Here is a 12,763-nt window from a genome sequence, read left to right on the forward strand (position 1 = left end):
AAATTCATAGATCAGTCTTTGCATTTAGGTCACTCAATACAGTCAGTGACCTATTCTATTAGAATTAAATATGGAATAAAATGCATATAGTTGTTAGACCCTGAATACTTGGAAGGAATCAGTAACTGCAGTTCTGACAAAGCAGTTATTTTATTATCATTTTAGCCATGAATAAGTGTTGAAGTCATCAAATGCAACTGTGTGAGAACCAGTTTTCTTTACCAACTAAAATGTTAAGCTGGTATCATATCAGCGCCTGAACAGTCTTCCTCTAAATTAGAGGATTGTGTAGAATAGCATTTGAAAAAAGGAGAGATGAGATTCTTACCCCATGACCGTCTCCTCCTCACTCACACCTGCTTTAGTTGTGGGAAGAGACCAGCATAGGGGAGAGGATTCACATAAGCTGTTTTAAAGAGACTTAATATGGAGTATCAAATTGGATGGAATGGAAGGTGTATGTGTAATAATTCCATAACGATTGGGGAAGAAGAGGTAATCCATCTTGGTCAACACCAAATGCTTCAAAGGAAGGTACAATAGATGCCCCAATAAATTAATTACTACAGATTTTTTTTCTACTCTTTGAGTTTATGCTTGGTTTATATTCTTTCTTTTACAACATCTAGTGTTCTACCAACTAAAAACCAGAGAACAAAGATGGTTAAACTTATCTTTACTGCAAGATTAACAAATGCTAGACACTGGTGTCTTAGAAAAGAGCCCATATTGACAAGAACATGCACCTGGTTGCATTCCAGAGACATTCAAAAAGAACATACATACAGTTTATTTCAAGTTAAAAGGTAAAAAATATTTTAACATACCACTTCCACTGCTGCACAGCATATCACTAACATGTTGAGGGGCAGAGAAATGCTTCTGCTAAAGTTATATATTAAGATGGGCTGTGTAAAGGATTCATCTACAGTGAAACTTGTCACAGTAATCTCATGCTGTAGTTCTGTTCAGTATCTTTGTATACTGCTGCATTTAAAGTTAGCTGTACTACTGAATTTACTTTCTACAAACTTAAGTGGAAGATTACATAAGACTGAACAATACTATGACTAAAGCTTCCCCTCTCTCCAACAACTACATGGCCACATAGGTTACAAAAACCTTACATTGGTGCTATTCTAATCTGGTCTATGTATTACTAAATGAAAACACAACACAAAATACACTTTTGCTAAGGAAATATAAAGCTACTCAAAGTAGAATTCCCTTTAATTATAAAACTACCATTCCCATGTTGCATTAAAAGTAACTTCATAGGAAGGCAAAGATATCCTTTAATTGTCTGAAATTTTTGGCTATTCTATTTTAAGATATTTCTTTAATAGATGGCTGCAAAGAGAAGCCTTAAATAAGGTAAACCTGCAAATTATACAGATTCAGGTTTGATAGCTATTTAAAAGAGACCAGTAACATTACTCAAACACTTCAACTTACAAAGTAATTGTTCAATTCCACTGGTTAGGAGAAGGCATAACACTCTAGTTTTGACCGAATTAGCTGACTTTGCTAAAGAATGACAGTTCTTTAAAAATTCATAACACTGAATTAAATTCCTGAGATTACCGTAGTCTAGACATTAGTACCTTCTTAGCCAATATAAAATCAGTCTCAACTGCACATGAAATAATTTCATTGCAATTGAATCCTTATGTAAATATAGCTATAAGGCATGAACATGCACCGTATCTACAGTGGATATTGATATAGAATATTTGTCACAGATAAGTCACACTTAGTAAGGAAAGACCTTTAGCTAGAAATGTAAGAGGAAATATCATTGCTCACTAGACTTGCATACAAATAGTGACAGTGTAAGTTAAATCCAGGTACTCTAAGAAAGCAACTACCCTGTGACCACCTGAACTCAATACCTGACTTAGCCATCTATGAGCTTCATAACAGTAATGACTGTTCTGTGGAAGTCATTCATTCTGCAACTAACAAATCCCTTTTATCTGACATTTTATTCATTTTTGTTCTTTTCTGCCATGTACTGAGTTCTCCCAACTCTTTCCCCATGATACTAATCTCAAATCACTTTCCCTTTAAGTGGATTGATTACAATTAATTTAAAATCCAATTTTGCCTCTTGTCATCGAGTAGCCAAGCTTGGCCTCATTGTTGATGAAAGACATCAATCCCACGTAAGTTTCAATAAGAAGAGGACGCTCCAGCACTAGTACTCCATTGGCCCTCCCTGGCAACGGACACTCTTTATGGGCCTTCTTCACAGCTTGGATTAATTGAGTCTTAAAGTTTTCCAACTAAGGGGGGAAAAAAACATTTTAAATAGACCTGCTCTACTTTTGACAATCAACTTAATGTTTTCCCATTATTTGAAAAGCTGTTGCTAGTTTGCTTACAAAGGCAAAATTATACATAAGAGCTACTGCTGCTGAAATAGAAGATTACAGACATGTATATAAAGTTATAATTGTTATACATAAGACTACATACACCTATAATAAATTCCACATGCTAGCATTTACTGATGCAAGTACACCTCTACCCCTATATAACGCTGTCCTCAGGAGCCAAAACCGCATTATATCGAACTTGCTTTGATCCGCCGGAGTGCGCGGCCCCGTCCTCCCGGAGCACTGCTTTACCGCATTATATCCGAATGTGTTATATCAAGTCGCGTTATATCGGGGTAGAGGTGCAGTTTCAAATGAGAACATGCTTTCCTAAATGAGATGTTTGCATAAAGATCAGCTATAACAGTAATTTTTATAATATTAAATGCTTAGCTCTACAATTGTGTCCACAGCCGATTGTCTTAGGGTAAATAAACTTTCACCTGAAGGGCTCTTAAAAAAAAAAAAAAAAAAAAAGCCACTGAAATACGTGTGTGCATAGGAGGGGTATATATTTTGTAACTACACATAATTTATTAGGATTCTTCTAGAATTGCAAAGTACAAATACTCTAGGTAAAGCCTAGACCTCTTCCCAGGAAAGAAGGTTGATAAAACTACCTGTTTAAGGAAATGTTTTCCTCTTTCAGCTTCAGGTTTTTTTGAAATTTGGAAATCATTGCAACCTCTTTCACTATATGAACATGATTTGAAGAGTCAACAAGACTTGCCTGACTTCTAGCAACAGGCAAGCAGCACAACCCTGCTGAAATAGATGGAGAGCATAGAAAAAGCTTGGCCAGTCTCCTTACATTTATTCTCTGCTTCCATCAAAGTCATTTTCAAAAAAAGGTAAAATTCTTAAGAACTGAATCCAGCTTAAATCATCGATGTGATTTATACCTAATACAGTATGGAAATCTATTAGATATAAATCTGTATATCTAACATTATAGAAAACTTCCTTACTTGGCAAAGGGATGCAATCTTCTCATCAGCATTTGCCATTGGATGTTCCGTAAAAGTAGCATAGGGCACATTTGTGGACCATGGATTCCATCGGTTTATGAAGGATGCACGGCTTTGCTTATCCCATTGAATTCGAATACCAATGCCTTCTCGCCTACCAAATTTGAAGACACCACATATTTGATAAGGTAGGCCTTGAAGCTCTTTACAGAGCAGATTAATTTGCTTTTTTGGAAACATTTCTGAACACCTTAATGAAAACTAAAGTCCATTTTAGAATTTTAACGTTTGTTTCTTAGATAGTAATAAGTAGTCTCTCTCAAAAATATCAGCATAGTTTACAATAAACACCTTGAAAATCAGTTATTTATACCAGCTCCCAAATTAAGTAAAGATTGTTTAAATGACAAGTTTGTATGAAAGATTAAGTTTATTAAAATTAAACATAAGAGTCTTCCACATTTATATTCATGCAGCCGAATACATCCTAGTATATGGTCTAGGGTGAGACTAATACTCCACATAATCAGATTTACTTACAAGTTTCTAATATAAATGCTAACACTGAACAAGTAAAATAAAATTACTGGACTGCTTACAAAGACATTCCCCAAAATAAAGTATAGTCCATGTTAGGAAAAAATATTTCAGGAGTAAACTGTTTTCAGTATAAATGGTAACTGTTTTAAAAATTTTGCTTCCCTGCTGATCAACCATTCTTTAATTACAGCAAAATCAAAAACCTTTACTAATACAAATAAATGGAAAGGCTATCAAACTTGATATGGCTAATGATAGACTAATAGCCTTAACATTAGCAGTATCATTAGACACTAAAAAATAAAAATCAAAACTTACTTATTCAGTGATTTAGGTGGGAACTCAAATTCTCCAACAGAAATGGTGTCAATTGCACTGAGTGATATTCTAGTAACCTGCTGGCACTGCAAGCTGATGAAGTCATATTTACAGATCAGAAGGGACCAGTCAGTGATAAGAACCAGACGCTCCTTCTCATTGTTCCAGTGGTCAACTCTGGTAAGACAAACAGTAAACACTGGTAATCTTCTACCCTTCTTGTAGTAGTTTGACTAAAACAGGGGTAGGCAACCTATGGCTCGTGTGCCGAAGGAGGCACATGAGCTGATTTTCAGTGGCACTCACGCTGCCCGGATCTTGGCCACCAGTCCGGGGAGCTCTGCATTTTAATTTAATTTTTAAATGAAGCTTCTTAAACATTTTAAAAACCTTATTTACTTTACATGCAATAGTTTAGTTATATATTATAGACTTGTAGAAAGAGACCTTCTAAAAACACTAAAATGTATTCCTGGCATGCGAAACCTTAAATTAGAGTGAATAAATGAAGACTCAGCACACCACTTCTGAAAGGTTGCCGACCCCTGGACTAAAACATGTAGTAGTTTGACTAATACAGTAGCAACTGAGAATTATTTAAGCAACAGCAGTATTGTTCTGTAGAAAATTAAAATAATGGTGATGCTGTATTTCCCATTCATTCCTATTTTTATATAGGATTGACCATCTGAAAGCATGTTTCAAATACACAGAATATAGGAAACTACCAACAGTTTTAAAGATTATATATTCATCTGAAGCTTTTTCCTTAATCAGTTTGTAATGTTTTAATGCTTACACAAATCAAGAAGTAGCACAAATCTACACCTTTACAAAGAAGGCCAACAAATTCTAATGCAGCTTACTGTTTTGCTGGAAATACCAGTGACCGTAGGCCATGTTTCTATATGCATAGGGGAAACAATTGCCTCCAGTACATCAGTGCCTCTCCATTTCTGGCTCTTTAGTACTTAACTATTGTAGCAGTCTCAAGTAGACTATGGCTAGGTCTATACTACCCGCCTGAATCGGCGGGTAGAAATCGACCAGCGGAGGTGGTAGTAAGCGCCGCCGACAAAAAGCCGCAGAAGTCGATTTTGCCGCCGTCCTCACAACGGGGTAAGTCTGCTGCGATACGTCGAATTCAGCTACGCTATTCACGTAGCTGAATTTGCGTATCTTAAATCGACTCCCCTCTGTAGTGTAGATGTACCCTATGGCTTTCACCCTTAATCGCCACTGAGGGGGCACTGACTCTTTAGAGGATTCAAAACAGTGCATTAAAATGCAGCTTTAATAGATGGTAGAGTTCGTGTTATTTTCAGAGAAAACAAAATTTTGTATGATGCTTTAAAAAGAGGCACTGTTAAAGTAAAGCTGACTAGACCAAAACTGCTCCCCTTTAAAAAAAAATTTAAATAAAAAAATTAAAAGAAACAGACCTAATTCATAGGCTGAGTAGCCAACCAAAGCATGCCTGAACTGCAGCTACTTACATCTTACCTTCTGCCAGTTCAGATCTTACTAGCAGTCACAGGATTGAAATTGACAACTTTCCTTGCTCTGTGAAGTGCCTGGAGCTGAGCACAGAGCTATGTTTTGGTCCCTCCCAACAGAGTTTAGGAGCAATATGGGATATTAAAATATAGGCTGCAATAATTTGTTTAATAGGATATGGGGCTAATTTTGGAGTCTTACCAAGATTGAGAGTCCCTTTCATTCAAACAATTAATGGCTTGGGCTTTTGATAAAGCCAAGTCTATTATATATTCTATTCCAGTACTAAGACACAAGGTGGGTGAGCTAATATCTTTTATTGGGTACAACTATACAGCATTCCAGAACTAAGACATTTACCAGGTTTAAACTGATCAAAAAAAGCAAGCGGATAAATGAAGCAATTGTATTTATAAATAAATCAGATGGTGGACTAACTGAGGAGAGTTCTGGATATACTGGCGAACATGGGATTTTAAGTGATTTGTAAAAGCATTTTACAAACAGTCAATACATCAATATATAAAACATGCAGTAAAAAGAACTTGGTTTTAAGAAAAATGTTGCTGGATCAACTGTATACTAAAGACATGATTTTGTCAGATTTCACAAGAAAGCTTTACTCCAATTACTTGTGAGGTTTCACACAGCTAGCAAGAGCATTTTTAATAAGTGTGCAGATCCAGGAGAAAAATCTTATCCTGAAAAGCTGAGAAAAGTTCCATTTGTCTATTAGTACTGTTACTTACTCAGTTAGCAACCACACACTTTGTACCTCTCCATCTTCAGTGGGCATCACAACAACACGAATCTCATTTACTGCCTGCTCTATAGTTCCAGGCTAAATCAAAGAGAGAATCAGGTTTTATATTTCTCTATTTACATATTAATGTTTGAAACTGCTTGACAGAGTCATTTTACTCTATAGCTCCTATCTACCAGGACCAGCATTACAGATCTGAGAGGCAAAGCCCCAACAGATTATTGTAATCATCTAGTGGGGGTCAGGTGGGTGCTCCCTATTGTCTCCGCCTGGCCTCTCTGTATCTCAAGCAATAGGACCTCCACCACTGCCTTTAAAGGATTATTTGATATTCTAACTGGCCTCTCACTAACCAGTCTGGGATGACCACTTTTTGCCCCTGTCAACAGAACAAATGCTACATTTACCTTTCTTTTTGTGGTCTGGGTTCCCAAACCCTGTTCTCAGAGATTGGGCTAAACTCTGGCAGGGGGCTCTGGGAATTAGGAAGATGAGAAAGTAACTACTTTCTCTAATTCCTTAAGAGCCCAGTGCATGATTTGCACACTCTGGAGAAAGCTATGGCATGAAAGCAGATCACTGCAGTCACTCTTGGGAACAAGGGCTCCGATTGCTGGAGTGGGATGGAGAAGAAATAGACGAGCATAATTTACAGCACGAGGAACCGTGGAGGAGAAAAGGAGCCCAGGTACTGAAACGTTCCGGGCCCTTCCCCCGGCCTCTCCGCAGAGGCGAACAGCAGGGGCCGGGGGCTGGTTGTTCTCAGTGAAACCGAACGGGGTGTTCTAAACAAACATCACTGAGTGCAGTAAACTCCTCCCCGGCTGCGTCTGTCCCCAGAGGCGGCGGCGGCCGGCCCCGGGGGAGGCGCTCAAAGCCCAGAGGCGGCGGCGGGGGCCGGCCCCGGGGGAGACACACAAAGCCCAGAGGCGGCGGCGGGGGCCGGCCCCGGGGGAGACGCACAAAGCCCAGAGGCGGCGGCGGCGGCCGGCCCCGGGGGAGGCGCACAAAGCCCAGAGGCGGCGGCGGCGGCCGGCCCCGGGGGAGGCGCACAAAGCCCAGAGGCGGCGGCGGCGGCCGGCCCCGGGGGAGGCGCACAAAGCCCAGAGGCGGCGGCGGCCGGCCGGCCCCGGGGGAGGCGCTCAAAGCCCAGAGGCGGCGGCCGGCCCCGGGGGAGGCGCTCAAAGCCCAGAGGCGGCGGCCGGCCCCGGGGGAGGCGCTCAAAGCCCAGCGCTGCTGGGCCGACAAGCGAGCGGGCTCCTCGTTTTGCCCCCGCTCCCCCAACCCCTCGAAGGCCTCAGCCGGGGCAGGGCGCCCGGCTCTAGGCCCGGGCCCGGCTGCCCCCGGCCCGCACCCGGAACACGAAGTACTCCTTGAGGCGGCCGCCCCGGGTCGGGTTGCGGACGCTGAGGGGCCGCAGGGTCTGGCGGGGCGGCAGCGAGTCCCCGGGCGGGCTGAAGGGCACGTCGGCTTCGGCCGGCACCAGCAGCGCCGCCGCCCCGGCGGGGCCCCCGTCCGGGTCCCCCTCCTCCGCGTCCCGCAGCTGCAGCATCGCCCGCGGGCTCCGGCTGCCCGAGTGCCACAGCCCGGCGCCGCCTTCCGCCCCGCCGGCAGCCCGCTTCCGCCCCGCCCGCAGGCCGCTTCCGCTTCCGGCGCCGCGCTGGGGAGCGCAGAAAGGGGGGGTTGGGGGCTCAGTACTACCTGCCTCAGTAGTGTAGTCAATGGAGCTGGGTGGAGAATGTCCAGCTCCATGAAATCTCAATTGAAAATGGGAAAGAATTTTCCCAGGCATGTTTCCCTATCTAGCCAACAACAGTGTTCTGCCACCTCCATGTCATGGACCTGTGTTTCTGGTGTCAGTAATTTACAATGGAGACCGTCCCAGAGTGTGGTCTGGGGAGTTCAGTAATTGCCCCGCCTTCTTTAATACACCTGTGTAGCCCAACCGACTCGGCAGTATGAAATGGGCTGGCTCAGATCAGGGTGATTTTGACCGGTTCCATTTAATGTACTTGAATTTGGTCTTTGGGCTCTTAACAAGTTGCCAATGAGTCTCTTGTCTGCACAGAATGTGGGCACCCAAAGTATGGGAATAAAAGGTATCCCAAATGTCTGTGGATGTAAAGGGGTTTGGGTCTCAAATCTAGGATTTGTCCCTTTTCTCTGTCTCCTCATAATGGGGTCTATCAGTCAGTGCTGTGGGTTAGGCTGGGAGAGGAGGTATTGTAACCTGTTTGGAAAACAAACAACTGTTGAGAAAACATTAAGTGTCATAAAAGCAATAAACAAACTCTACATGTAGGGACTGGAAAAGCATATCGGGAAAACTGCTTTTGACTCAGTGCCAGGCACATGATATATTTTTTAAAGCAATAGCTGGGTCAATTTTTACTGGCACATTTCCCAGTGTTCTTATCTATTTTCACATAACGCACAGTCAACCTGTGGAACTCCTTGCCAGAGGATGTTGTGAAGACCAAGACGATAACAGGATTCAAAAAAGAACTAGATAAGTTCATGGAGGATTTGTCCATCAATAGCTATTAGCCAGGATGGGCAGGGATGGTCGCCCAGAATGGGTGACAGGGGATGGATCACTTGATGATTACCTGTTTTGTTTATTCTCTCTGGAGCACCTGGCATTGGCCACTGTCAGAAGACAGGATACTGGGCTAGATGGACCTTTGGTCTGACCCAGTATGGCCGTTCTTATGTTCCTGGTATAATAAAAAGTGTTGTTTAAAACACAAAGCTAAGAAAGATTTAGGCTGACGTGATCAAATTCCTGGGGCATATTTGCAGGGTGTGATTACAGAATATTGCTGACATCTAGAGACCAAGGCCCAGATCCTAGGTATTTTGGCTCCTGACTTCTAAATATTTTTGGGAATCTGGGCCCAGGTCTAAAATTTACAGCCCGTAGCTATGTATGAATCATACTGGCATATACAGTACAATGCAATTTTATATTATGTTGGATCATTTATGTAGATTTTTGGGTAACATTTTCTTAAGTGCTTAAGGCACTCTGACTTAGGCTCCTGAGCATCTGTCTCTTGAAAATGGGACATAGGCTTCCAGATCACATAGGTGCTTTTGAAAAATTTACACTTCATCTCAAAACACATTATTGAGTTGAATAAAATATAATAATAGAGGGAGAAGGAGAAATGAAAAGTCTAAAGGAGGGGAGTAAATAATGTTTTCAGATGAGATTTGAAGCGTTGGAAAGCTGATGAGTCAGATCCATGAAGGTGGTTCCACATGGCAGGAGCTGCAGGGGAGAAAGTCGTGGAGACAGAATTTAGAGGGATCAGGATTGAGACAAACTGACACTAGTATCAGGTTATTATGGGGGAGAAATTGCCCATCTTGTTTTTTTTCCAGCCTGTATAATTTTTAATAATGGCTCTCTGGAGCCCCCTGAAAGCACTAAATTCACTCAGAATTGTTTTTGAAATAAAATAAGAATAGGCTTTTCCTTTAAATTTGTTTTAATAAACATTTATAAAGATACAAAAAATTCTCATCCTGTTTGAACATATGGGACCAGTTTTTCCAAGCTTTGTTAAAGTTGATCACATTTCTATCAGCAGATGGCGGTATAAATCATCACAACCATCCTGGAAATGCTGGATTCCTTGGCCAGGCCAAACCAAACCCTGCTTTTCTGTAAGTAACACTGTGAGATTACACTACTTACTGTGCTCCAGTGCTTATTTATTTTATCAATCTTGTTAATAAGCAATCAGATATGTATCCGTTAATAAGCAGATATAAGTTAAGTCATACAATATATGTTGAGTCAAAACTGGAGGGAAAAGCATAACAAACTGAGCAATTATCAAATGACCATAAGTATAAATATTCCAGGAGACAAGAACATGGGAATAATGCTTACCGTTTATATAGCATGCTTCATCTATACATCTTAAAGAGATTTACAAAGGTGGGTAAGTCTCACTGTTCTCATTTTACCAACGAGTAAACACAGACAGAATAAGTGATTTGCCCAAGGTCACATAATGAGTCACTAGTAGAGTTTAAAGTCTAGCATGCTGTACACTGTACCATATTTCCTCTGTTTGATAGTCAAGATTAAATAGCTGGGTATCAAAGCAAGTAGATTTTTTTTCAGTTCCCTTTTTGCAGATTCTATATATACTGTTTATCACCCCATATTGTAACTCTGTTACCACTTTCCAGAGTTACTATACTTGGTGCCAGAAGAGGCTATTTTTAGCAGACAATTGTGCTAGAAGACAGTAAAAACTGAAAACATATTCAAGAGACTTGACATACAATGTATTGGATTTCAGACATTCATCTTTCACACGTGTTTCCTAGGTTAAGTCCATTCTTGAAATCCTTACTCAACTCTTTATTTATGGAAGTACCCCAACAGTCTTCGCTATGTAGTCATAGGCTACTAACGTAAGGTTTGTAGAATTGGCTTCATGTTCAATAACATTAACTGCCCAAACCTTGGGTGTTTAAACCAGGGCTTTCTCCATCGTAGTGTCACCTTCTCTTCTCAGACAACCCTACAGGGTAGCCACACTGTGTGATAACCTTAACCATCAACCTATGTACACTACCTGGCATCTACGAAAATCAGTCTAGAGGCTATTCAGACTGCACCAGTTACTTGATGTCTGAGTTGGGAAGATAAACTTGCAGCTAGAATAATTTCTCTTTTGGTTCTTCCTCTCCTCTCCTCTGCCCTTGTGTCTGTCCACTGGGGGCCACTGTTCCTTTTTCATGTTTGGTGGAAATAACTGACTCCCTAAAGAAATGACTCCATTCTTATAAGCTGCATGTACCTTCCAAATACACAAGAGGGAGCTACCCACTAAAAAGTATATAGTCCACAAACAGAACTTTGTCTCCATATTTTTATATTGGGTTAGAGGGTAAATTGGTTTTGAGCGTTGCAATTGCTGTCTCTCTTCATTTTTCACAACCCTAGGAGTAAAACATTTCTTGTACCTCATGTTCTCCAAAGCTTTGAATGTCTTTCCTTAGTCAAAAGGACAATGCAATTCTTTCCAGGCTCATGAAGGGATGGGACCCATGGCAAAGCGGAGGGAGTAAAGTTCAGACTTCATTAGGTTGTAGAATATCCAGCCAATGTTTTTTGTTAACCATTGAAGTGTGATTCAACTCCAAAAAAGTGACTTTGTAAAAATGGCGCTTGCACAGAGTGGCTGGCCTCTTTAAGGGCTTATGGGTCCAGCCCCACCTGTAACTGATCAGTTGCCTTCCAGTTGAGGTTGTGGGGTAGGTGTCATGTGATAGCTTGAAGAGTACCATGCTCCGAGTTATAAAGTCAGTGTGATTTATGCTCCTAAGCACCTAAATCCCTTTTGAAAATGAGATTTAGGCTCTTAAATCAGTTAAGCATTGCAGTGCTGAGCACAGCAATGTCTAAATACCTTTAAAAACCAGGGCCCTAGTCTGTATAAAGGCTAGCAAGGGATCAGTTGAGCTAGAGAGCCATAGGTGAAAGAACTCAGCTATTAAGTGACTCGCAGGTAGAAGGCCTGAAGAGTGAGAACTGGAGTCCCTATGACAGGGCAAGGTCCTAGAAGGACTGAAAGGGGTGTGGGAAAAGCCTTTAGGAACTATAGCCCATGTTGGACAGGGGAAACTACTTTATTTTGGTGTTTTTGTTTATGTTTTCTCTTTAACCAATAAATTGTGCCCTGAGGCAAGGGCCTGAAAAGAGACTCTGAAGTGGCATTGATCCTTCCTGAGCTAGTGAGTTAACCAAGTAGTGTGCAGGCACCTTCTGCTCCTCAGATCTGTCTTGTTTGTATTCAGAATCAGAGCTGCTCTCTTCCGTGACTAAAATAAGGCTTCATTGCTTTCAACTCCCTTTAAACCTGCAGAACAGCACAGGTGAGAGTGAGCTGAAGTCTGGTTTTTGTGCATCATCACCAGAATTGTTTACTAAGCACCAGTTGCAGGACTGTGATGCCCTAACCAGGTGCAGTTTCATAATGGTCTAATTTGTGCTCATTCACTCATAGGCCCTGATTCTGCAAACAGTTGGACTACCCATGGTAATAAAATTAAACACCTTTAAATGGGACCTTAGTAAAGACAGTTTGGCAGCAAAGGTTTAACTGAGCACAGGCTATGTCAGCATTGATAGAAAATCAGAAGACAGAAAATATATATATAAATCCATTTTATGTCCACACCTTGAATACTGTGTACAGTTCTGGTCACCCCATTTCAGAAAAGATATATTAGAATTGGAAAAAGTACAGCGAAGGACAATAACAATGATTAGG

At 41.3% G+C, this 12,763-nt stretch overlaps 1 protein-coding gene across 1 annotated transcript; it reads right to left on the reverse strand.

Annotated features, from left to right (window-relative positions):
• Nucleotides 1–659: 659 nt before the first annotated feature.
• On the reverse strand, nt 660–8,092 carry TPRG1L (tumor protein p63 regulated 1 like). Its single transcript, XM_005298453.5, has 5 exons — nt 7,819–8,092; nt 6,451–6,542; nt 4,205–4,381; nt 3,347–3,500; nt 660–2,285 (listed from the first exon to the last, which is right to left on the reverse strand). The coding sequence occupies exons 1-5, from the start codon at nt 8,014–8,016 to the stop codon at nt 2,091–2,093; spliced, it is 816 nt and encodes a 271-aa protein (XP_005298510.2). The 5' UTR covers nt 8,017–8,092; the 3' UTR covers nt 660–2,090.
• Between the last annotated feature and the right edge of the window lie 4,671 nt (nt 8,093–12,763).

Source organism: Chrysemys picta, chromosome 21, assembly GCF_011386835.1.
Source record: "Chrysemys picta bellii isolate R12L10 chromosome 21, ASM1138683v2, whole genome shotgun sequence".
NCBI classification, from domain to species: Eukaryota; Metazoa; Chordata; order Testudines; family Emydidae; genus Chrysemys; species Chrysemys picta.